Source organism: Sturnira hondurensis, unplaced genomic scaffold (genome assembly GCF_014824575.4).
Source record: "Sturnira hondurensis isolate 20B ecotype Veracruz unplaced genomic scaffold, ASM1482457v3 Scaffold0019978, whole genome shotgun sequence".
Classification (NCBI taxonomy): domain Eukaryota; kingdom Metazoa; phylum Chordata; class Mammalia; order Chiroptera; family Phyllostomidae; genus Sturnira; species Sturnira hondurensis.
The window spans coordinates 84,229-109,791 of record NW_028092609.1 but is presented as its reverse complement, the minus strand read 5'-3'; the positions used below and the strand labels follow the sequence as shown (position 1 = coordinate 109,791).

At 54.2% G+C, this 25,563-nt stretch overlaps 1 protein-coding gene, 2 long non-coding RNA genes and 1 pseudogene across 3 annotated transcripts; all 4 read left to right on the top strand.

Annotated features, from left to right (window-relative positions):
* Positions 1 to 320: 320 nt before the first annotated feature.
* On the top strand, positions 321 to 21,691 carry LOC118974921 (uncharacterized). Its single transcript, XR_005063976.1, has 3 exons — positions 321 to 563; positions 7,792 to 7,797; positions 21,665 to 21,691. It is a non-coding gene; the product is annotated as an uncharacterized LOC118974921 (long non-coding RNA).
* Positions 9,289 to 10,881, top strand: LOC118974920 (uncharacterized). The gene is made up of 3 exons (XR_005063975.1): positions 9,289 to 9,428; positions 10,045 to 10,177; positions 10,566 to 10,881. It is a non-coding gene; the product is annotated as an uncharacterized LOC118974920 (long non-coding RNA).
* Positions 10,944 to 12,923, top strand: A4GALT (alpha 1,4-galactosyltransferase (P1PK blood group)). The gene is made up of 2 exons (XM_037028490.1): positions 10,944 to 11,047; positions 11,736 to 12,923. Exons 1-2 carry the CDS (start codon positions 10,975 to 10,977, stop codon positions 12,842 to 12,844), a joined length of 1,182 nt encoding a protein of 393 aa, XP_036884385.1. The 5' UTR covers positions 10,944 to 10,974; the 3' UTR covers positions 12,845 to 12,923.
* Positions 17,444 to 17,662, top strand: LOC118974941 (uncharacterized; annotated as a pseudogene).
* Positions 21,692 to 25,563: the final 3,872 nt, after the last annotated feature.

The window sequence follows — 25,563 nt, the reverse complement described above, 5'->3', positions numbered from 1 at the left end:
TGGTTTTCCTTTCAAGTTCTTTTCACATCACTGTCAAGGGCATTGGAAGCATCAGGGTGGTGGTTCTTGATCCCCCATCCGTCCGTCATCGCACTTGTGTGGTGTCCCCATTGGGCGCCAGGCCCTCCCCGGTTCAGTGTCGTTTACAATCTCAGGCAGGGCGGGCAGCTTCTGGCCCAGCGTCCACCTTCCTCTGCTCCCAGTTCACCCCAAGGCCAGAGTTCACCCCTGGGGTTCCGAGGGTCTGCCCATGGTCTAGGCCGAGGCGACAGCCCAGGGTTTGGAGAGGTACTGCTCACACACCCACTCGTTTTGAAGGAGATGTCAGCATGTGCAGTGCTGGGGGTGCAGTCCACAGCACAGAGCTGTGCCAAAACCCAGGGGGCTTCCTGGAGGTGGCTGCCCTGCTCACGGAGGTCAGGAGACACTCATGGAGCAGGAGGGTCTGAGATTTGCGGGCAGGCGCTGCTGGGAGCAAACGCTGCCTCCGTGGTGCCCCCCTGCAGCTCCTGGAAGGTCCCTCTCCCCTCGGCACCTTTGTGTCTTGTTTGTTTGTAAAATGGGTCCGTAGTGGGAGATGTGAAGCCCGAGTAAGGTAGGGCCGGCAGGGTTCCCTGCCACATGGTGTGTTCTTGGCAAATGGCAAGCCCTCCTGTGCTGTGGTTGGGAAGTTCCTGGGCAGAGGCAGGGGTGGGAGAGGGGGTATTTTGGGAAGAGGACAGGGCCTATGGCAGAAACCTGAAGTTCTCAGAGCCTGGTTGCTGGAGCAAAGAGGTCAGTGTGGCTGGTCTAGAAGCTGGGGGCTGAGTCAGGAAGCCAGAGAGGAGGCTGGGGTGGTGGGTCCCCAGACAGACAGACAGATAGAGACCTGAGCCACGCTGACTGGAGAGGGAGAGATGTGGAGGAAATCTGTTGGAAGAGAGGGCCATCCCCATCCCTGCCCTCTGCCTCCCTCTCCCCTGAGTTATCACAGTGGCTTCCTAGCTGCTTTCATGTAGCCGCACGTCCACTGTGGTCCAGTCTCCAGACACAGCCGGTGTGGAAGATCTCTGTAGCACATGCCACACAATAGTCCTTCCTCCTCAAAATCTCTTAGTGGCACCCCGCTCCAGTCAGAGAGGCAAGCCCTTCTGGTGGCCTGGCCTCTGTGATCTCTCTGACCTCTTCTCCTGGATCATTCCCCTGCCTCCTTCCCCTGCTGTTCCAGCAACCTGGTGGGCATGTGGCCCCAGGGACCTCGCACTCGCCATTTCCCTGGACACTTCCCCCGGATACTCCTCACGGGTTGCACAAGCGTCAGCTTTTCAGAGTGGCATTCTGTGTAAAGTAGCGCACACACACCCATGCTCCCAGCCCAGTCTCTTGGTTGCAGGTGTCTCTGTAGCCCTTTCACCACCGGATGTATTTCGTGACTTGTGAATTTCCTCCCACTACAATGTCAGCTCCATCCAGGAAGCCAAAGACTCTGCTGTGTTCACTGCTGTGTGTATTTGCAAATCTTGGAGATGGGGCCTGGCACATAGTAGGTGCTTAAGCATGTGTTGGATGAGCGATTGAGGTGCTGGGCGTGATCCCAAGGGCTTGACCGGTTTCTTTCCACGACAACTTTTTGTATGGGGTGGAGCATAGAGCTTTCTTACCCATGTGTTATCTCTCTGGCCTCATCACCTGTCCCTTTGGCCAGGCACCGAGAGGCCAGTGGTGATGGGTTCTGATGGGCTGCGCAGAACCAGTGCCAGGGAGACCAGATGAGGAGGGTCTTTCTAGAAAGGTCCTTAGACATTCCCCTTTATAAGCTCTTTATTTTACAGAGGAAGAAATTGGGGCTTAGAATGGGGGTGGGGGGTAGACGCCAGGCCCCCTCCTCGGGCGATATCTAGTTAGCAAAGACTTAAAAAGCGCAGTCCACGCTGGCAGGGCTCTGTGTGTGATTTCGGGAGTGGCACTCTCTTTTGCTGCCAGTTGCTTTTTTTATCTTTGATACCGTAGAAAAGGAGAAAGTGAGGCAACGTTGAGAGCTTTATTCCAAGGAAAGTGAACTCGGGACTCCTAATTCAGGCCAGAATTTCGAGATGCTTCTGTGAACTCTGGGCACAGCAAGTGACTGGTACCGAAAGCTCTTCCACACTCGCCACCTGGCACTACTGGAGGTCCTGGCGAGGTCCTGGCGTGTACGTGCACATGGCCACATATGTGGGAGTTCGGGCGCGAGGTGACTCACTGCTTCCTGAACGTGGCCTTAAGCTCAGGGAGGGAGACTTCATTCTGACGCTGAGAAGTCCACCCCAGGCAACTTGACCTTCAGTCTGGTCTCTGGGGCAGAGCTGGAGTGACTGTGGTGGGGGACATGGAAGGTCTGAGGCTTGGAGGTGGAGGTATGCGGGTGCATATCCTGCGCCCCCCTCCCCCACCCCCCACAGTTACTAGCCGGGCAGTGTTAGGGATGCTGGGAAGGTGCCCTGTCCTCTCTTGGGACCATGAGCACTCTGGTACTTTTATACACAGAGTCCAAGTTTTATACACAGAGTCCAAGGCATGTGACCTTCCTGTGGACCCACAGATGGTGGGGCAGGACAGACTGATGGAGTGGCAGGCCTCCGGGCTTTCGGGGGTGGCTTAGGGATCATTTACTTATTCAAAAAATGTGTATGTGCCCTGGCTGGTGTGGCTCAGTGGACTGAGCATGGGCTGCGAACCAAAGGGTCGCTAGTCCAATTCCCAATCAGGGCACGTGCCTGGGTTGCAAGCCAGGTCCCCAGCTGGGGGCGTGTGAGAGAGGCAACCACACGTGGGTGTTTCCCTCCCACTCTTTCCCCCTCCCTTTCCCTCTCTCTAAAAGTAAATAAAATCTTTTTAAAACAATGTGTATGCTGAGGTCTGTGCTGACCACGTGCTACTGAAAAGGCCTCAAAGCAGCTGTGATCCCCGCCCCCCAACCTTGCAGTGTCACTGTGTCATTGTGCATTTAATCAGTCCCTTCAGGAAAGACCTTGAGGGTGGCTTCTCACTGTTTGCCGTTGCAAACAAATCTGTGACCTGTGTAAATGTTACTTATCTGCAGGATAAGGTCACAGAGGGGGTTCGCAGTGATGAAGGGTAAATGCAAATGGAACGTTGATGGAGGCGGGTCACTTGCGTGGCACTGGGGCGCCACCGGGTTCTCTCGCCACCAGCGCTGTGTGAGGTCCCTCTCTCCATCCTCAGCTCCGGCTCTTTGCCAGTCTGGCAGGTAAGAGATGCTATCTGAGTGTTCCATTTGCATTTCTCTTACTCACCCAATATCCTCAGTCTTGCTTATGAGGTTCAGGGCCGTGGATGGCAGGTGCAGTTTTGACTTTCTGGCTGGTGTGTTTTTTTCAACAAGGAGTCAAATGTAACTCCTGTTTTCTTTTATGGCCTTTGGATATCACACAATGCAGAAAACTTGGCCAACGCCAAGGTTATAAAGGAACTCACTCATGTTTTGCTCTAAACTTTTATGGGTTTTATTATTTTACATCGGAGTTTTTCCTGGGGCATGTTCTGTGCTACGAACTCGGCTTGTTCTTTTTCCCTCTGGAAGCTACTCCGGTTGCCCAACGTCGGGACCTAGAGACCCATTTGCTTTATCGGCTGCCAAGTGCTGTGCTCTCTGGTTCCTGTGTGGTGGTCCCACGTGGCCATTCCTGCGGCGACGCCGTTTCAGTGACAAACTCTAGAATGAGTTATGGTATAAAAGGCCGGGCCTTCCTCGTTCCTTCCTCCTTCTCCACGTTTCCTGTAGGTTCTTGCTTGTTCGTTTTTCTATCTGAGCATTAGAGTCAGTTTGTCACATTCCAGGATCCCATACAGTTTATCGATTGGCTTCGAGAAAATTGACCCACTTATGAAGCTGAGTCTTCTACCCAAGAACATGGTTTGTCTTTCCATTTCTTCAAATGGAGAATTTATTTTGTGTCCTTCAGGGACCTGAAATGTTGGCTTGTGTAGATTTTGGACACCTTTTGTCAAGCTGAACCCTAAGTAATGTGCTGGTTGGGTCTTTTCATGCATTACATCTTCTGCGTCTAACTGTTGGCCGTTTAAGGCGTGTGCGTGTACGTCCTGTCCCTTCCCAGTATTCTTTTACTTGTAGTTTTTACAGTAGTTTCTCTTGACTTGTCCCGGTATGCAGTAGTGTTTATGAAAATACCAATAGTTTTTAAGATTTCTATTCTCTTTATGCCTCTAATTTCTTTCTCTTCTCAAGGTGTGTTGATGAATACCTCCAGTGCTGGCGAGGGGGATGGGTGCCTTTGTCTCCTGCCCCGCCCCCCAGGTCTGCCGAGGCGTGCCCTCACCTGGGAAGCTGAGTGCAAAGCTGTTTCCCAGCTTTGGTGGCGGTGGCTGTCCCTCGGGAACTGTCTGTTAACTCCTGATTTATCCAGGATGAGTGTTGGGAATGTTGTCACATGTTTTTTAGCATCTCCATGGATGACTGTGATTTTCCTCCTTCAATCTGTGAATATGATAAATTATAGTAATACTTTTCTACCCTGGCTGGTGTAGCTCAGAGGATTGAGTGCAGGCCTGTGAACTAAAGGATCGCGGTTCGATTCCCAGTCAGGGCACGTGCCTGGGTTGCAGACCAGTTCCCAGCAGGGGATGCATGAGAGGCAGCCATACATTGATGTTTCTCTCCCTCTCTCCTTCCCTTCCCCTCTCAAGATAAAGAAATAAAATTTAAAAATATATTAAAAATAAAAGTTTTTTGAGGTTTTCTGGCTCATATTTTGCTGTTTGATACAGTTCTAAAAAGCTTTGGGTTGCCGTTATTGCCAGAGCCCCGGCCTGCATGCCCCAGTGGGTTCAGTGGGTCATCTTGCAGAGCACAAGGTCAGCAGTTCAGTTCCCAGTCAGGGCACACGCCTGGGTTGTGGCCCGGGTCCCCAGTGGGGGCGTGCGAGAGGCAACCACACAGTGATGCTTGTCTCCCTCTCTTTCTCCCGTCCTTCCTCTCTCTCTAAAAGTAGATAAATAAAGCCTTTAAAAAAAGAGTTTGCTAGACTTTTCCTCCAAGAATGCCTTGCTCTGGTCCTTCTGTTTCATACACTCCTTTATGATTCCATTTCTTCTGGGAAAGCTGGCCTGTCTAGGTAGTCTGTCTCTGCCAGGGCTGGTCTGGAGCTGTCTAGCGATTATTTTTTTCAGGTTTTAGTTTTTATTTGCAAAGTGCTACCTTATGACTGAAATTTGTCCTCCCCCTTTTGGTTACTCTCCTATTGGGCGTTTCTTAGTTCACTTTCCTTGCCATCCGCTGTTTTCTTAATTAAGTTAATGGTGGTTTATATATTTCACTTAATTTCTTTCCCAGCCACTCAGCTCTTTGCCATATTTCTATGTTCTATGGCTTATCTGTTTTCTAATTTATTTCTGCTTTAATCCATATTAATTCTTCTCTTATTTTTTCTGTTTATTTCGTGGTTCTTTTTCTACTGTGTTTCTCCAGTGTTTTATTTCTTTTTATCTGTTCAGTTGTAAGTTACATGTGTTGGAAGCTGTAAATATCTTTCTGGTTGCTGACACTGTGTCCTATAGGTTTAGATTCATGATGTTTTGATTATGGTTATTTTATGGAAATCCTAAAAATTCAGTTTGTACTTCCCTTTCGATTCACAACAGTGTGTTTTTCCAATTTCTAGACTTTTATTTTAATTTTTTAAAATAATTTTTATTCATTCACACCAGATAGCTATTGTTGTGTTGACTATTGTCCTTTTTTTCTTTGTTTTAAATTGACTTTTTATCATATTTTCTTCCATTACCATTTAGTTCTCTTATACACCCACCCCAATTTCCAGATTTTTTCATTAATTTCTAGTTATTCTGCCTGTGATCACAAAATTCTGTATTTTTTATACTTTTGGTTGTTCTTGAGGTTTTCAATCTTCATGAATGTTCTGTCAGTTCTTAAAAAGAAAGAACATGCCCTGGCCAGTGTGGCTCAGTGGATTGAGCACCGGCCTGTGAACCCAAGGGTCACCAGTTCAATTCAAAGGGTCACCAGAGGGTCGCTGGTTTGATTCCTGGTCAGGGCACGTGCCTGGGTTGCAGGCCAGGTCCCCAACAAGAAACTCGTGAGAGGGAACCACACATTGAAGCTTCTCTCCCTCTCTTTCTCTCTACCTTTCCCTCTCTCTAAGTAAATAAATAAAATCTTTTTAAAAATGAAATGAAAGAGAGAATATTATTTACTATTAGCGTAGAGAGTTTTATATATTACAGTACCTTACTGATTATTTTATCTAGGTCTTCTGAATTTGTATTTATGTTTGGTCTACTTAATGTTTCTTGGGCTGAGAGATGAATTAAAATCTCTTATTGGTGTGTTTCAATCCACTTGTCCTACGATCCCTGCAATTTCTTGGTCCCGAAAACTGCCGCACTGTTACGCAGAGCCTGGTGGATCGCACCGTTGCGCATTCTAAATGGCCCTTCCTCTTCGGCTCATTTGGTGATGTCTGGCTTAAGTTCTCATCTGACATTAAGATTATGGCCCCACCTCAGTTTTGTTTGTATCTGTCTTTATGCCTTGGCTCATTTGGTCACTTTTAACCATTTCAAGTCACTTTGTTGGAATTATGTCACTTGAATGCAGGATGGAATTGGGTGTTGCTGGAGTTCCAAACTAAATCGTTTTTCAAAAAGATCAATGACTTAACCCTATTTAATTTATTGATTCACGTGGCAGATGCCTATGGTCTCCTTTCTGTCCCATGTGTGGACACGCGTGTGTCTTTGGGCACGTGGAAAGGCTGTATTCTCGATTCTCTCACTCTGGTCAGTTCTCTTCTGATCCGTGCTGATCCGTGAGCAGTGCAACCCGAGGCTGCCCCGAGCTCCTCCGCTTCCCCCCGCTTCCCCGCACACTTTCCCCCGTGTCTTAATCCCTATTATTTCTTACAGCACTCTGCATGGAGTCCGTTCGCTCTTACATTTTTTGTAGTTTGGTCTTCACTTCTGAAACATTTTAATCCTTTGCTTCTTTCCTGACCCGTCAGTGCTCACACGTTGTCCAACTGTGGCTCCATCTAACCATCGTCTCCGGTTCTCACAGAGCCAAAGGTCTTTCTGTTGAAATTACCTTTTCAAGTTTTTTTAAAATTCATGCTGTAATTATGTATTCTAATTTTACGCTTTATTTATTTTTTTTTTATTTTAGAGAGAGGGGAAGGGAGGGAGCGGGGGGGGGGGTCAGGAAACATTGATGTGAGAGAGAAGCATCTATTGGTTGCCCCTCCCCTGTGCCCCGAATGGGGACCGAATCCACAGCCCAGGTGTGTGACCTGCTGGAAATCGAACTGGGACGACCCCCAACCACCTGAGCCACACCAGCCAGGGCTGGATTTGAATTTTTATTTGTTGTGTGCCAAATATCTATATAGTGAATTTTCTTTATACATGAGATAACAGTAGTGTTCCTTTTCCTTTTTCATTCTTGTAACATCTTTGGATGGATGCTGTGTTTACTCCTTTAACAATTTTTTTGGATTCGTTGGGTTTTCCTGCATCAGCCATTGACAGGGAGTTTCCGTGCGAACCAGGAGAGAGGCCCGGATGGTTCTCCAGGTTTCTCTGCTGGAAGGCTCCCTCCCCCGTCCTGGAGATGCACTGTTCCTTTAAAGCCTGGTCCTCCCCGGAATCCACTCCGCTCCGGCCCTCGAACCGGCCTGGGTCAAGAGGCAGCCTGCCTCCAGCTGTGAGCCCCTGGTTCCGTCACATCTTCCCCGTGGACAGACAGGAGGGGCCCCCGGAGGCCCCCACCCACCCCAGGCCCAGGTTCTTGTGCAGGCCCCACCCTCCACTGCTGCGGGACATCGGCTGAGCCCCTTTCCTTCTCTGGGCCTCTGTGTCCCCATGTGAACATAGGAACCCCCAAGGGCCCCACTCTGGCGTCCTGGGAGCCGTTTGGTAGGCACCGAGTCTGACCATCACTGTGACCCGTCCGGTTTGGGTCATGCTCCGCGGGCACTGGGCTGGACACGGGAGCCAAGAGAGGATCCGAGGTGGAGCGTCCCACGGCAGGGGCACAGGTGGCTGTGGGCTGTGAAGAGGTGACAAGCGTCAGGTCAGGGGGCCTTTTCCAGTCACTTGGACCTGGATCCTGATGCCGATGCGCCCACGGTGGGGCCTGCAGAGGTGACGTGGAGCCAGCCCGGCAGGGGCCTGGTCGGGAGAAGAGCCAGGCCCGCAGAGGTGATGCCGGGGGCCAGGCCACACCAGCCTCGCGTCCTGCCTGAGACAGCTCCTGGGGCCGTAGCAGGGGCGCTGCCAGTTGACACTGGCTGGCCGGAGATGCCTCCCTGGGGCGGGGCTGGAAGGGGCAGGCTGAGGTGGGAGGAGGCTGTGGCAGTGACGTACCAGGCCTGTTCGACATGGGCCAGGACTTGGGCCCCAGCTGGGAGGCCCATCCAGGGGGCCAGGAGCATACTTTGGGCCTGAGGTCACATGGGTGTTGGGCCCTGGCCAGCTTGGCCCATACACAGCTTCTATTCCTGGGGCCTGGGCTCCGGCACCAAATACGGTGTTGCTCGCGTCTGGCACCTTCATCCGTGGCAGGCATGGCTCAAAGGGCACATCCTGCCTTCCCAACAGGCCCAGCGCCACCAGGCCCCCAAGCAGCCAGGGCTTCATTCCATCCGACTGTCTGTCTGTCCGCTCCTCGGTGTGGCTCACACTGGGTTAAGAATCCTCGGGACCAGAATAGCTTCTGTCCCTGCAGGGGAAAACCGGGGCGGGGAACTGGCTTCTGGATTTGCATCAGGGCTCTCGTGTTTGGACCAGTGTGGGGGGCATCCAGGCAGCTCCCCTGACCCCTGGCCCCAGTTTGCTCACTGGTTCTCACTGGTCCATTTGGTCCCTCATTGATCTGCTGACTCCCTGACTCACTCGTTCACTTGCTGATCACTCGTCAGCTCCCTGACTCATTGATACCTGCACGCAGAGCCACTCAGGTTTACTGACCGCATCCTGAGGGCCAGGCACCGCTCTAGATGCCAAACAGAACGTAGAAAACGCAGAAGTGTACCGGTCCCCATGGGGTTATGCTCCAAATAAATAACTAACCCAAACACATACAAAATTGTACAGTGTGTTGGAATAAGTGTGGGGGAGAACAGACTAAAGCAGAAAGCTATGAAGTGATGGGGGAGTTGAAATTTTAGGGGCAAGAGGGAGGGCTCCACAGCAGATGATTCTTTAAAATGATTTTATTGTCATTCCATTATAGTTGTCTGCATTTTCCCCCCAACCCCAGCCCAACCCTCTTCCCACCCTTGCTTCCACCCTGCCCTTGGTTTTTTCCATGTGTCCTTTATAGTTGTTCTGGGAGGATGATTTTCTGAGTGAAGGCCAGAAGAAGGTGAGGGAACAAGCAAAGGGAACAGTGTTCCAAGCAGAAGGAACAGCAGGTGCGAAGGCCCTACGACGGCAGCGTGGGGGCGGGGGGTTGAGAAAGAGCAAGGAGGCCAGGCATGGCTGGGGTGCAGCAGGTGATGGGGAGAGAAGTGGGCCCCCGGGCAGGGCTTGGAGGACACGCAGGGCCTGGTGGGCGTCCCGCGTCACTCGGCCCTCGCAGAAGAGCAGTTGGCCTGCCCTGTGTCCTCAGGGGCCCTCTGACTGCCAAGTGGGTGAGTCAGTGAGTGAGCGAATGAATGACCAGCATCATCTTCCTGTGTGACTGCTGTGTGCTGGGCCAGGCACTGGGAGAGAAGGTGTGCCGGCCCCGATGGCACTTGAGGAGGTCCTTCTGGTCAATTCCTTTCTCATCAAGTGTCACCTTCCCAGGTGACACTTTCTCCAGACTCTGGTGGCCAGTTTGTTCCATTTCGGCCATCACCATATGTATAATCTTTACCTCTTTTCAAATGGTGTCCCCACTGGACGAGTGCTCCCCCAGGGCAGGACTGCACCTAATTGTTCCCTCCCACCGTGGGGCCGAGAGAGGGCACGAGCCGTGATCGAAGGAGCCCCAGCCCTCGGAGAGCCTGCGGCCCACCTCACTGTGTCTCTCACCATTTTTTGCAGATGGATTTGCAGGCTCGGAGAGCGTGTGGACGGGCCGTGTTCCCGTTGGCGGAGGAGGCTGCCTGCTGAGCCAGGGTGTGTCTCCAGGAGGCTGCCCGGATCCCCACCGCGTCGCCACGGGGCGCCCAGGCTGGTCAGTTCCAGCCCTTGACATCGTCCCAGTTCCCTGTCCTTGGCCCTGGGTGAGGGCCGGGCCCCCTGGCTCAAGTCCTGGACTCCAGGCACCAGTCTCCAGCCACGAGCCCCACCTGTCCTGGGAGTGGTTGTTCCCGGCCCCCCATGGCCCCCAGACTGAGTCCAGTCCCTCCACCCCTTTCTGCCCAAGTTTCCTGGCCCCTGAAGTAGAAGTGGTGTAACTTCTCCCTGGGGTCACCCAGAACCCTTTGGCACCGGGCACTTGGAAGGCACAGAACACACGGTGGCTGGGATTCTGCTGGGCAAGGGCAGAGTAAAGGCCAGCGTGTGCTGACTCCCCCCAAGCTCCAGGCACGTGGGCACATTGGCTGCACTCTCTCTCCCAGGCAGGATGGTGCAGTGGTGAAAACACAGACTCTGGACCCAGGTGGCCTAGGTTCAAACCCATGCCCCGCCACTTGCTGGTTGTGGGACTGTGGGAGTTATCAGACTTCTGTGCCTCAGTTTCCTCACTTGTAAAATGGGGGTGATGATCACCACCCCACAGGGTAGCGTAAGGGTTGAATGAGTTCACGTGTGTTGGTCCTGACAAGGTCACCTGGTGTGGGCACAGTGGACTGTGTGTGTTCAGTGTGTGAGCGAATGTGTACAACCAGTGGGTCCGAGAGGCCCTGTCTTGCAGGTGGGAGGACGGGGGCTCAGCAAGCCAAGGGCCCTGCCGCATGTCTCACAGCTGCTTCCGGCAGACTTGAGGTCACCTGCATCCCAGGCATTCACACAGCCCCCTCCTTGAGGATGGAGCCTAAGCCTATCTTGTTCCTCCCAGCCACCTGCAGGACACCCAGAAATGTTTCTGGCTGCTGGCCAGGTGGGCACCACCAGGAGAGAGTGAGGCTCCCAGGGCGGCAGTGCTAGCAAAGGTCACGGACAGCAGCCCAACTTCCCCGTCCGTTTCCCCTCCAGACCCGTGTCTGGGAGAAGCACAGCCCAGGGCAGGGGCTGGGGAAGCCAGGGGTCCAGGAGACCCCGGCGTGTCTGAGCCCAGGCCTTCGGGCCGGCCCTGGCAAGCATCCCCACGTGTCAGGGCCCAGGCCAGCCGGAGCCCCCGGGCTCCTGCAGCAAGTCCCTGAGACTACTCAGCAGTCTGCCCTCTTGGACCAGCTCAAGGCCTGGTCTATGGAACCGAGGGGCACGTGTGCCAGGCCCTCCACTGCAGGCTGCCAGCCTGCCCTGCTGAGGGAAACACACTTGGCCAAGCAGTCAGGCCTGTATGCCCATGGCAAAGGCCTTACTTCTGATCACCCCTGCCCGCGCCAGACCCTGCCCTGGGTCCCTGATGGCCACAGGCTCTAGGTGGCACTGACCCAGTCCTTGGGAGCTCAGGCCACGGTCCACTGCTCCCATTTTCCAGGCGGGGAGGGAGATGGGGCTCGGAGCAGCTGGCAGGCTCGTGGGCTCCTGACGCCAGCATTGGCTGGGGCCGCGGTTTGATGGAAGTGTTTTCTTGGGCCAGGGATGGCTGCAGCCCGCCCAAGTGTGGTGTTCATCTCTTGCAGACCAGCCAGTTCCTGCCGGAGGCTCCTGCTATTGTCCGGGGGAGACCATGTCCAGGTCCCCAGACTGTCTGCTGTGGCTGCTCCGGAGCACCCCGAGCCAGCGGGGCTGTACCCTGTTCATCATCAGCTTCAAGTTCATGTTTTTGGTCTCCATCATGATCTACTGGCACATTGCAGGGGAGCCTAGGAGCCAAGGACAATTCTCTAACCTGCCTGTTGATGTCCCCTGCCCCCACCTGGAGCCCCCCACACGGCACCCCAGCACCCCACCTCCGGGCAACATCTTCTTTCTGGAGACCTCAGACCGGACCAACCCCAACTTCCTGTTCATGTGCTCGGTGGAGTCGGCTGCCAGGGCCCACCCAGAGTCCCGGGTGTCGGTCCTGATGAAGGGGCTGCCCGGCGGCAACGCCTCCCTGCCCCAGCACCTGGGCTTCTCGCTCCTGAACTGCTTCCCCAACGTGCAGGTGCTCCCGCTGGGCCTGGAGGAGCTGTTCCGGGGCACGCCTCTGGCGGCCTGGTACGAGGCCGCGCAGCAGCGGTGGGAGCCCTACCTGCTGCCCGTGCTCTCCGACGCCTCCAGGCTGGCGCTCCTGTGGAGGTTCGGGGGCATCTACCTGGACACGGACTTCATCGTCCTCAGGAACCTGAGGAACCTGACCAACACGCTGGGCACTCAGTCCCGCTACGTCCTCAACGGCGCCTTCCTGGCCTTCGAGCGCCACCACGAGTTCCTGGCGCTGTGCATGCGAGACTTCGTGGCCCACTACAACCGCTGGATCTGGGGCCACCAGGGCCCGCAGCTGCTCACGCGCGCCTTCAAGAAGTGGTGCTCCATCCGCAGCCTGGGTGAGAGCCGCGCCTGCCGCGGCGTCACGGCCCTGCCCTCGGAGGCCTTCTACCCCATCCCCTGGCAGAACTGGAAGAAGTACTTCGAGGACATCAGCCCCGAGGAGCTGCCCCGGCTGCTCAGGGGCACCTACGCCGTCCACGTGTGGAACAAGAAGAGCCAGGGCACGCGCTTTGAGGCCACATCCAGGGCGCTGCTGGCCCAGCTCCACGCCCGCTACTGCCCCACGACGCACAAGGCCATGAAGATGTACTTGTGAGGGGCCTGCCTGCACCCAGCACAGGCAGGGGTGGGGGACAGGGAACAGATGGTCTGAGAGGTGTCATTGGAGGGCTCTGCTCCCTTCGACCCAGGGTGAGGCTGGTGGGACACCCGGCAGCCAGTGTGCTATCTCAGGGTAGGGGAAGCAAGCAGGGGTGAAGGGCCCCCAGCCAGAATCAGCTGGAGCGAGCCAGGAAGGGTGGGTGGGGAGTACCTGGGTCTGCCGTGGAAGCTGTGAGCATCATGGCGTCTTCCCGGCATCCCAGGGAAGCCAGGTGTTTTGGGCCCCAAGTGGCCATGGTGGGAGCAGCCTTGGATGAGGCCAAGGCAAGGGGGAGGAGGCAGACCCTCAGACGAGGGGTGCGGAGGCCACTGTGGGGGAGCAGTGGGCCAACTCGGCTTGGAGAGCCCGGGGCAGGGCCTGGCTCTCTCCTGGTTTCGGTTTTTCTCAGGCTGAGGCTGGCACAGCTGGCCTGGGGGGCATCTGCGGGGAGGTCCCATGTCCCCTCCCCGTCCTTTCCACAGATGTCACAGGGTGGCAGCTGCCCACTCCAGGGGCATAGGGGTGTGGAGGATTTTTGGCTTGGGAAAAGCATTTTAAAGGAAACACTCCCACCCTGTTGTTAATGAGCAGGAAAATAACAACCTCACGGAGTGCATCGTGGACATCTAGTGCTCTGTGTCAATAAAACACATGCACTCACACAGCCCTCTCAGCGCCGTTCTGCAGGTGGGAAGCACTGGGGCGCTGGAGGTGACTTGCCTGAGATCCAGCCTAGATCCAAAGGTCTGGGCCAGAGGAAGGTCAGTGCTTGGAAGGGCGAGGCCCAGCTGGTCGGGGCTGAGTGAGAAACGGCCTCGGAGCTGGGCGTTCCAGCAGAAGGTCTCCCCTGCAGGACTGGGGGTCCTGCCAGGAACACTGGGGCTCTGCGTGCTGCTCTTCGCCAGCAGAGGGGGAGGTGTTCAGAGGCCTCTGGATTCTGCCTGCAGATGGTTGTGGGCAACCTGGTAAGGTGGTGAGCTCCCTGACTTCAGGGGTATTCAAGAGCATGTGATGTTTTTTATACAATGGATTATGTGTCATTTATTTCTCCATAACATCATTTCACCTGTCTTAATTTTTTTAGAATAAGCAGATTTTACTTTTAATATATAAGTCAATAGATAATTATATGTATATATACTTAAACAAGTGAGATGACGTCTTAAGTCAAGCATGGTTTAATTAGTCATCTGGCCATCATATAGTGAGTGTCTACTATATGTCACCATATAGAGATGAAACAGATGCATGTCATTCCCTCACCCTAAACTCTTCTGTGGCTCCCTATTGCTGGGGCACAAAGCCTATCTCATGGGTCCAGCATTCAAGGCCCTCAGGAATCTGGCCACACCTCCCTCTCCAGCCTTGAGCTTGGCCCTCTATCCACACTGAACAGTGTGTGTATGTATTTAATATATTTTTTAGGGAGGGAGAGAAACATCCATGTGTGAGAGACACATTGATCCATTGGTTGCCTCTCGCTCGCCCCCTGCTGGGAACCTGGCCCACAGCCCAGGCACGTGCCCTGACTGAATTGAACCCGGGACTCTGGTTTCACAGGTGGTGCTCAATCCATGGAGCCACACCAGCCAAGGCCTAAACTGTATATTCTTGACTCCCTTCCCCACCCTAATGTCCACATATCATACTCTCAGTGCCCTTTCCGACCATCTTCACCAGCAAGCCCTTGTTCCTTCCCACAAGGCCCATGTACCCTCCAGGAAGCCTTCCCTGATTGCCCTGCCTCCAGCCCCACAGCTCCCGCACATCCTCTGTGACCATTGGGTTCTTGGCCCGTCCCGCCAGACATTATCTTGAAGGGCAAAGCCATGTCAGGCTCGCTCCCAGTAGGGGACACCCATGTAGCTTTCTGAGGGCCTCAAGAAGTTCCTGTCAGTCCGTGTAGAGTCGAGGACTCTCCGATTCCCCGGCACCCAACCCAGAGGGTGAGGCCGGAACAGCTTCAGCCAGCCAGCAGGAGTGCAGGCTTCCAGAATGTTAACAGGCCTCTGCAGAGAACCCTGTGCTGGAAACTCCGCCCAGGAGGTAGCCTTGGCCCCAGCCTCCTCTCATTGTGCCAGGCAGAACCAAGAACGGGAGAACTCTCAGATGTTCCTGGCTCTGAGAAAGTGGGCTGGGGGCGGCGGGGGGGGGGGGGGGGGGCCNGGCCCAGAGAGGCTCCAACCCCCAGCTTGGAAGTGGGGGCGGGTAGGGAGGGGGCTGGACCTTGCTGAGCCAACAAAACACAGCAGCTGTAAACCAGCGGGTCTCCAGCTGGTCTGAAACTACAGCAGCATTCTGGAGAGTGTGTGGGGGCGGGGCCAGGGTAACAGGAGGCTAAGCTGACTGGGTCTGCGCCCTGACGCAGGCAGGTGACCTCACCGAGCTGCCTCGAGGACCCCTGCCTCCACCCATACTGGCGCTGTGTGCTTAAGCTCCTGAGCTTGAAGTAATTCTCATAATGCCCCGGGCTGGGAGGGGGAGCCAGAGGACCCCCTTTCCCTGCCTCCTGGCCTCTGCGCCCCAGCCACAGCTCTGCCTGCTCTCTCTTGCAAAGGGGATGGGTGGTACCTACCTCCCAGCATAGTGGTGACGACCAAGTGAGTGGAGCACATTGTTACAACACACCTCCGCTTTCTGCTTGGGGAGACCGTGGCCCAGCAAGTGGGAGGCAATATCGGGATTTGAACCCAGGGCTTGGCTATCCAGAGGACTGACCTTAAAGCAGGAAGAAGGCTGGCTGGGGAAGCTGAACGGGCTTCTCCTTGCCTCCCTGTGCACTCACAGACAGAGCCCGGGGCCCTCCTCTGGGCCCCTCTGCCGGCCTCTCATTCCAGAGAGACCCTGCTCTTTGTTCTGTCTCATCCCGAGCTCAGTGTCCTGCTCCCTGGTGGCCTCAGGCTGCCCCTCCTTGGCTGGGTGGTGGAACTCAGTCCTGGAAAAGGAAAAGGGCGTGGCGGACTACATGGAAGCCTGCCCTGGGGCCGGTAATCAGATCCTAGGAACCCTGAGGTTGGTGCCAGTGTGCTGACACGTGTTTTTGTCCCGGAGTTGGGGAAGAAGAGGAGGGCCCAACCCTTTCCTGGGGGGCAGTGAGGAGCCCGGCAGGGGCCCCAGGCCAGCATGTGGTCGGTTATTTGATGAGCTTTCCCTCGCTGGCCCAGCACAGGCTCTGGGGTAAGAGGACAGCTCCGCGTGCTGCCACATCAATATTCAACTTCTTGTTTAAATATTAAGTTGAACGTCCTCCATCTGAGTGCCCACAGAAACCCAAGATGAGTGAGTAACTCGGGGCTGCGTTCCTGAAAGTTGGGCTTCACAGTCCACTTGTTCCTAAAACCTCTGCTTGTCCTAAGGTGGGCCAGCCAGTGCAAGGCATGCTGGGAATTCTGCTGTGAGGTTGGGGGTCAGGACCTGACAACTGGAAGAGGACTCAGGTTTGATCTGGGCTTTGGCAGGAGAGGGGGACATCCGCTCCCTGGGCAGGGACAGCCACAGGAAGGAACCGAGTTGGGGGCCAGACTGCACCACCCCCAAACAGGAAGACATTCCTCACAGCCACAGTACGCCACCAAGAAACGTCGGGACTCGCCAACTTGCAGGGAGAGAAGATCAGAGAGGAGGCCTCCAGCTGCTAGAAACAGCTCCGGTGGCTGAAACCTTCGGGGCATGATTATACCGCTGAGGTGCCAGCTAAGGCACCGGGGAAGCTGGTCTAAGGAAAGACTTCAAAATACAGCCAGTTGAATGAGGATGAAGACTGCTTCTCTCATATCACAGCCCCAAGGTGTGCTCAGACCCACGAGACCATTCTGCCATCCCCAAGGCTGAGCGTCTCCAGGGCTCCAGATGCTACATATGGAATATGCTACATATGGTCATGGGAAGGGGGGGGCGGTTCAAGGCAAATGTCTTTAGGAAGATAATCCCTGAAGTTGTGTGCCTCACTTATGCTCACATCCCATTGGTCTGGGCTTAGTCACATGGCCACACCCAGCTGCCAAGGATGTTGGGAAGTGTAGTGTGCATCTGAGGGGGCCAAATATCCAACTAGAACTCAGTACATTCTAGTACTAAGTGAATGACAAGAAGAATGGACACTAGAGGACAGTTAACACCGCCTGCCACAGTAACAAGGAATCTGGGGAAAGGTTGCCTCCAGGGCTGGTTAATTCACCAGCTGACCAACATCTTTATATCTTCAATCACCCAGTGTATTGACTTTGGTTTATTCCCTCTTGGCCTCAAGAGGGCTGCCACTGCTCCAAGCATCACAGCCTTATGCACTGATGCAAAAAGACAGAAAGGAGACTGTTGCTCACTTGTGTCTAGGAAAATGTTCTCAGAAGGGCCCCAGTCCAACTGACTTTCTCAGTCACTGGCCCATTCCTACTCCAATTACTAGCAAAGGGAATGAATGACCAGGACCCGTTTATACCAATTGATACTGGTCTCAGATTCAGGGGCTGGGAAGGGCTTTACTTCCTCTACAACACAAGGTCACCCGAGGGCTGAAGGAAATCGGGTTTCCTTCACCAAGAAAGGAGGAGGATAAGCTTTGCGCAGTGGCAGTATCGTAGCCAATGAGGTTTATCCGAGGCGCGATTATTGCTAATTGAAAGAAAGGAGGAGGATAGGAATGACTGAGTAAGGGGTCTCTGTGTGAACTGGCACTTCCCGCCCACCTGTTCTGCCCTAAGCCCAGCCGTAGACTCTTTCCTGCTCACGTGTACTGCTGGAGTAGACGTGATTTCATTCAGCTCACGCTTGTGAAGAGGACACCGACTGCACTTTACATACGAGAAAACTGAGGCTCAGAGAGGTTAGGGTACTTGCCTAAGGCCACACAGCAGTACCGGGCGGAACTGAGGTTCCAGTCCAGGTGTGTGGAACTGTAAAGACGGGCCCCTTCCCATTGCAGCTGCCCCAGCAGAAGTCTGGTGACCAGCCCTTTTCAGTTCTAAGTCCAGCAGAAGTAGACCCATGACATGTTCCAGGATGATGTGGCTGGCAGAGTGTTTTTGGAGAAACACAAGTTTTATCTTACATTGAAAGTGAGTGAACAGTTCGCAGTAGCCTAAGACTCTTCGCAAAATCATCCTTTTATATTCGTTTTACTAGATGAGGGCAACGTTTAATTGGCCTCTTGCTCATCCTGGGACTGGTTGGTGCTGATGCCATTCTTTGTGGGGATGTCACTTGGGATTTATTTCTGTGGCAAATAGCGCCAATAAAGAAGACTGGCTTAAACAAGACAGGAGCTAATTTGTCACTTGTGTAGAAGCCTAGAGGTGGGCAGCCCTGGGCGCATGTGGCAGTTCCACCAGGACCAGGGTTCCCGTTAGCTTGTGGCTCCACCACCCTCAGCACGTGGCTTCTACCTCATGGCCCAAGATGGCTGCTCAAGTGCCTGCATCACATTTGCATTCCAGCCAGAAGGAAGGAAGATGGATTGAAGGGGGGCAGCACTCTGTCGGTTAGTGGGAGTTCCCAGAAGTGTCATGTGGTATTTGCACTTCATACAACATTTGCAAGAATTTAGTCACAGGAGAGTGTAGCTGCAGAGGAGGAGTTAAACTGAGATACAGCCTCTTCACAGACCACGATGGCCTGGAGCTGGCATGGCCAGGCCTTTATAGCCACATTGATCAGTCGCTGACACAGGCTGTCCCTGGAAAAAGACACAACGGTGGGCAAGGCAGTTCTTCAGCCTGGGCCACCCTAAAGGGGTCTTAGACGGGGGCAGCTGGGAACACACCCTTCCTTCCAGGAGGTCCCCTGGGCTGCTCCATGCAGCATCACCTTGACGCTGTAAGGTTCAGTTCGAGCAAGGTTCAAAAACAGGCGAAACCGTCCACGGCGTTGGAAGCCAGGGTCGTGGCTGCCCTGGGAGGGGCCTTCCGGGTTCCGGTTATTGTTGCCATGTCTGGCACTGGATACACGGGTGTGTCACTTTGAGAACATTGGCTGATCTTACACGGCTGGTTTGTGTGTGTCAATAACGTGTGCACAGAACGGTAAGACAGAGACCATGAGGGTGGAGGGAGGCCCGTGGGAGGCAACAGTGCAGGCCTGGGCGTGGGGGCTGCGGTGCAGCAGGCCTGGGCGTGGGGCAGCGAGGATGAGCAGATGAGAAGCTCAGTGGAGATGTGAATGTGAGCAGCCCCTGGAGACACAGTCCGGGGCTCCATGAAGCCTGGACTGAGGACAGCCCAAGGCCATGGCCAATGATGCCTCAGAAAGGCTGGCTGGCCCAGGGCAAGGGAACAGAATGAGGACTGAAGGCCAAAGACCCACAGCAGGAGGGTGCCTGCTCCCGGAGACTGGGGCCTGGGGAGGCAGCTGGAGGAGGTGCAAAGAGCCAGTGGTGTAGGAGAAGGAAACAGGGGCGGGGAGTCCCAGAACTCACAGGGGCTTCACTAGAAGGACCCAGAGCTGGGGCCGGCAGTGCCCCGCTCATCAGTGGTCCCAGGCACTCCCGCTTTGGGCTCACACAGCGAGCAGGCCCCACCTGCCTATTTATAGAAGTGGGTTGCTGGCAACGGGTCCACGGGGGGTGTGTGGGGGGGCTTGCAGGGATTCCAGGTGCGCATGGGAGCTGTCAGATCTGCTGTCAGGAGAGGTTTATCTGGGTCTCTGCCAGCTGGGTCCATTCCCTCCGAGGTGAGGACTGGCAGGGGCCATGGTGATCTGGGCCAGATGTGGGTGGGCTGCCCGGTGTGGAAGACAGGACGGGCCCTGAGATTTCTCTTTCTCTGGGCCTCTGTGTCCTTACCCAGGGGCCACACGAATCTTTCTGCCTCTGCTGTCCGACTGTGAGCTCCTCTGGGAGCCAGGGCTGGGGTCCCCTCCTGGCCTGGCCCAGTGCAGGGATGGACAGGACATGCATGCTTGCTGAGAGTCCCCATGTCCCCATAAGGCTCAAGGACCCCCATACAAGCATGGCTAGCTCTCCCACAGTCCCCCATGAGGCTCGGGCCCTGCGCTGGCTACTCGGGCCCCTCCAGTGTCTCCCTAAGACCTCAGGGCCCCCACAACAGGAATGGTGGGGTGGGATAGGCCTCCAGAACAGCCAGGAGGGGAAGGGACTTAGAGCCTCAGGGCCTTTGGCGTAGTCGCATCAAATATTACTTCAGGAAGTTGAGGGTTACTTGGGGTTGTGCAAACTGCACTCCGTGGAGACCCCCAGAAGGCTGCCCTGCTTTGTAATGGAGAAAGCAGTGTTCTTGGGGCCAGCAAACCTGGACCACAAATTCCGCACTAAACCTGAGCAAACCACATCCTTTCTAGCCTCAGTTTTTCCATCTGCAAAGTGGGGCAAGGAACCATGGAATCTTTAATTAGTTTCTGGCCCTAAAAGACCCACATGAATGAGGGTCACGAGAGTCCTTGGGAGTAGAGCTGGGACACAGCCACAGGCCCTTCTGGAGGCCTGGCTAGGCCGGGGCTCTGGCCCGGCGGCCCCGAGGGGCAGCGAGGCTGCGTAAGCACCTGGGAGACAACTTCTGGATGAAGCTCACACGGGAGACCACGCGCCTCACAGTCTGGAGGCCCTTCTGGAGGCCCCAGCGGTGTCCCCAGATGGCAGGTGCAGTCCACATGCCACCTTACCCAGCCCTCTGAGAGGAGTATCATGATTGTCATCTTGCCAAAGAGTGATGGGTGCCCAGAGAGGGCAAAGGTACCCCCACAGTCACACAGCAAGCTCCCGCCACAGGGACAGCTCCATCTGGAGCACAGAAATGCCCCCACCTTTGGCCTGACCCCAAGGCCCCCCCACCCCCCTCGGACCCATTGCGGACCCTTCCCAGAATCCACTGTCCACCCCTGGCCCTTCACACGCAGATCACCTCTGACTCCCCTGCAGGTGGGGGGAGCCCAAGGACGGGTAACAGGTGCATCCCATAAACCACAGGGCATTGTCAGCCAGGACTCTGACTCTAGAATGGGAGAGTTCAGGCCGAGAGAAGGCCCTCCCCCTGTGGCAGCCACCTTGTGCCTGGCCCCGCCCCCATCCCCTGTGTTGACCCTGCAGGCCCTGGGGCCTCTGGCCCATAGCCCATTGTGGGCCTGCTGGAGCCAAACAGCCTCCACAGCCCCGGAGGATGCCAGCTGGGCTGATGCAACTCTCACAGCTGCTCAAAGGGTCCCCCGAGTCCGCTGAGTCCCCTGGGGCTGGACAGGAAAGAGGAAGGAAGCACAGAGGCTCCTGTGGCCTTTCAAGGTGTGGCCCTGATTTCTCTCTGCAGCCACGCTGGCACTCACTCCCCCTGGGACTGTCAGCTTCTCCAGGGAAGGGCCAACCCATGTCTGGTTCATCCAGGGGGCCCCAGCATTTCCCTGCCTGGGTCCCGTCACCAAGCCGGTGTCAGGCGACCATCTGTGACATGAACAAGTGAATGAATGGACGAGTGAATGAACGAGAGAAAGGAGGCAGAGTCTCCATGTACCTGCCAGGGTACAGTCAGGAAAGGAGGAAGCTTACCAGTTGTTCAGAGAATTTCGTATCGGGGGGTCGTTAAAGGAGAACAGAAAAGTCATAAAGGAACCCGGGCTTAGCAGACACGTCCACCCCCGAGCGGCTGCCGCATCTAGGCTGGGGACCACAGGGGAGGGTGGGAGTTACTGGAACCTGGAAGCTCGGAGGAGATGCCCCAGGCCCTGGAAGCCCACCTGGGAGGAAGGGCTGCCGCCTCTGAGGGGCCAGTGCTGCAGACTTTGAGGAGGTGGACGCAGCTGGTTCTTTGAGTGGGGAGACAAAAAACATTTTTCGAGCCCTGGCTGGTGTAGCTCAGTGGATTGAGCGCGGACCTGCAAACCACACGATTGCGGTTCGATTCCCAGTCAGGGCACATGCCTGGGTTGCAGGCCAGTTCCCGGCAGGGGACACAGAGAGACAACCATAGTCAGACAACCACACTGATATTTCTCTCCCTCTCTCCTTTCCTTCCTCTCTAAAGATAAATAAGTAAAATCTAGGCCCTGGCTGGTGAGGCTCAGTGGACTGAGGACCGGCCTGCAAACCAAAGGGTCTCCAGTTCCATTCCCAGTCAGGGCACATGCCCGGGATGTGGGCCGGGTCCCCAGTAGGGGGCATGAGAGAGGCAACCACACATTGATGTTTCCCTCTCTTTCTCCCTTCCTCCCCTCTCTCTAAATATAAATAAAATCTTTTTAAAAAATTAAAAAAATAAGTAAAATATAAAATCAAACAGAAAACATTTTTTGAGACAACTTTGACACTGGACTAAGTGCCCCTTCTGCCTGAAGAGCCCAGAAATAAGCGAGCCCCTATACTTACGGCCAACTGACTTTTTGACAGAGGCCAAGACAACCCAATGGGGAAACACCATTTGATGAACATACAGTGATGGAAAACCGGACACCCACATGCGAAAGAATGAGGTTGGACCCCTCCTCAGACCATATGCCAAAAGCCATTCCAAATGTATCGAAGAGCTTAATATAAGAGCTAAAACTACAAAACTCTTAGAAAAAAATATGGTTAGGCAATGGTTTCTTAAATATGACACCAAAAGCACAGATCAGGGGAAAATGGGTAAATTGGACATAATCAAAAGTAACATGTTTTGTATTTTGAAGGATACCATCAAGAAAGTGAAAAGAGAACCCACAGAATGGGAGAAAATATTTGCAAATCATACATCCGATAAGGGGATTTGTAACTGGAATATATGGGGAACTCTCACAACTCAAAAGTAAAAAGACAACCCAATTAAAAAGTGAGCTACGGATTTGAACGGCATTTCCCCAAAGATAAGCAAACGGTAACAAGCTCATGAAAAGACGCCCGACATCATTAGTCATCTGAGAAATGTGACTCAAACCACAGTGAGCGACCACGTCACATTCACTAGGATGGCTGTCATCAAAAAGAGACACCGACTGTGCCAGTGAAGATGTCACAGATCGCCCTGACCGGTGTGGCATCGTCCCGCCAAAGCTTGAGGCTCCGGTCGGGTGAGTGCGAGAAGCAGCCGATTGACGTTTCTCTCTCACATTGATGTTTCTCTCCTCTTTCTCCCTCTCTCCCCCTCTCTCTAAAAGCAAATAAAATAAATATATTTTTAAACTATATCAAAAACTGTAAAATTCATGCATGGCTGGTGGGAATGTAAAACTTTAGAAGGCTGTATGGGGGTCCCTCAGAAAGTTAAGCATAGAATTACCTTATGACCCAGAAATTCCCTTCCCACGTATACACCCAAGAGAAATGAAAACATATATCCACAAAAACATGTATGTATATATTATTATTATTTATAATAACCAAAAGGTGGAAACAACCCAAATATCCATCAACTGGTCAGTGGATAAATCTATACGCTGGAGTATTACTCAGTAATGAAAAGGGGTGAAGTGCCAATACACACTACCACACAGATGAACCTTAAAAACATGCTCAGCGAGAGAAGACAGAAAAGGGCACGGATTGCATGATTCCATGTATAGCCCACGTTCAGAACAGACACTTCCACGGGATGGGAAGATGGGTGGTTGCCAGGGGAACGGGAGTGACGGCCATGGGTGTGGAGTTTCTTTTTGGAAAGATGAAATTTTTTTGGTAAACTGCAGCACCTGATGGATTGCTTATCTCTGTTTTGTTTAGTTCTTTTCCTGTAGTCTCGTTTTGTTTTTTCAGTTGGGTCATATTTCTTTGCTCCCTCATTTTGGCAGCCTCTCTGTGTTGGTTCCTATTATTGGGTACAGCTGCATTGACTCCCTGGCTTAGTTGTGTGGCCTATTGCAGAAAAGCACACCTGTAAGTTAGATGGGGCGGAGCTTTAGGTAATTCCAGGGCAGGGCAACCTGCGTGAACCAGACTGATGGAGTCTCAGATATGGTGTCACTGCTCTGTGGCTCAGTCTAGGGGGAGGGCTCAAAATAGGGGCAAGGGCCGCTGCCTGGCCTCTGGGGTCTTGTCCAGGAGGAAGCTGTCCCCTTGCACTCACCCTGATGCCAGACACTTCAGTTTCTCCCCGTGTGGCCCTGGTGCCCTCACAGCCGCTGCTCCATGACTGGAGCCCAGAGGGAGGGAGTCTGCGTGAGTCCTAAGTCTGTTTTGAATCCCAGTTTCTTGCTCCGCCCCAACCCCCACTGGTTTTTACAGAAGTCACATGGACTTATCTTCCTGGCACTGGAACCCTGGGCTGGGTGGTCCGGAGTGGGGCTGGGACCCCTTGCTCCTGAGGTGCCCCTCCCAATTTTTACCCACCACACGAGGGTGTGGGACCCCAGCTCTGCGTCTCCACACATTTCTGCCTCTCCTACCCATCTGGATGAATGTGACTTCTTTAATTCCTTGGTTGTCGGACTTACATGCAGCTCAGTTTTCTGACGATTCTGGGTAAACGTTGTTTTGTGTTTTAGTTGTAATTTTAGCTATGGTTGTACGAGGAGGCACGCCGCATTTACCTAGGCCTCCATCTTGACTGGAACCCCATCTTTGTAAGTGTCGCCTCCTTACTGGACACGTGACTTGAGTCCTCAGCAGTCTATGCCCCATTCTCTCGTTCCCCGGGGCAGCTTAGAGACAATAGCTTACAAGGGTCCACTCGGCCCGAGGGGGTTTCCCGCCAAACCGCGGTGAAGTCCCCACATCCCTGCCTCCAGCTGCAGAGCGGGCTGGGGCGGGGGGGGGGGGGGGGGGGGGGGGGGNGGGGGGGGGGGGGGGGGGGGGGGGGGGGGGGGGGGTGCGGGTAGTGCAAGCCTCAGGGTTGACTCTGGCCTGATCGAAAGGACCAAGCTGTGATCCTCCTCCAAGTTCAGATACAGGGTGGGGCAAAAGTAGGTTTACAGTTGTGAGTATGCAAAACACAGAGTTTATTCTTGTATTCTTATTTATTAATTATTGTACTATTTTCCACATGAACAACTGTAAAGCTACTTTTTCCCACCCCAGGATTCAGAAAAAGTTCATTCTGCTGGAGTCTGGGAGGAAACAACAGGGGAAAAATGATGATGATGGTGATGGGAATGGCAGTAACAACTACATTTTTTTGAGCCCTTATTCTGAGCCAGGCACTATCGTGCGCACTTTATCTGTGTGTTTAACTCACTTAACCCTTCACATTCACCCTTTGAAGAAAGGACCGTATTGACTCTACCTTGCTAGAGTTCAAAGCACCTTCGAAGTCAGGATGATTCGTTTATGGTCAGTGTCGTTTCACCAACTTCGGCTTCTGTGTCTGGCCAGTCTGACTCTGGACTCCCCGGCGAGGCGCAAGAGGCCTGTGCCCTTGGACAGTAACGCCCCATCCGAGAGAGGCCCCAGGCATCAACAAGGCTCTGCCCCGGGAACCAGCTCCCTGGCTCTCTGGCCTCTGACCTCTGGTCTCGGGCCTCTGTCCTTGGTCAGCGCTGCCCTGACACCCTCCTTTGGCTTCTGCCCCTTGCTGAGCCGCACCATGTCTGGGGCTCCAGACCCCATCCCCTAGTGCCCCCCCGCCACATCTCAGTTCTGCTTTTGTGTCCCCCGACCTCTAAGCCTCCCCGCCCTGTTCCCTCCCCCAGGGAAGTCCCCGCATGCCCAGCAGGCCCCAGAGAAGCCAAGTAAAGCTGAGTATATTTTCACCAGGAAACTCCACACCCTAGCTGTGGTGGGAAAACAATGCTTTTAAAAAAGTCAGTCAAGGGGGAAAAAAACCCCAAAT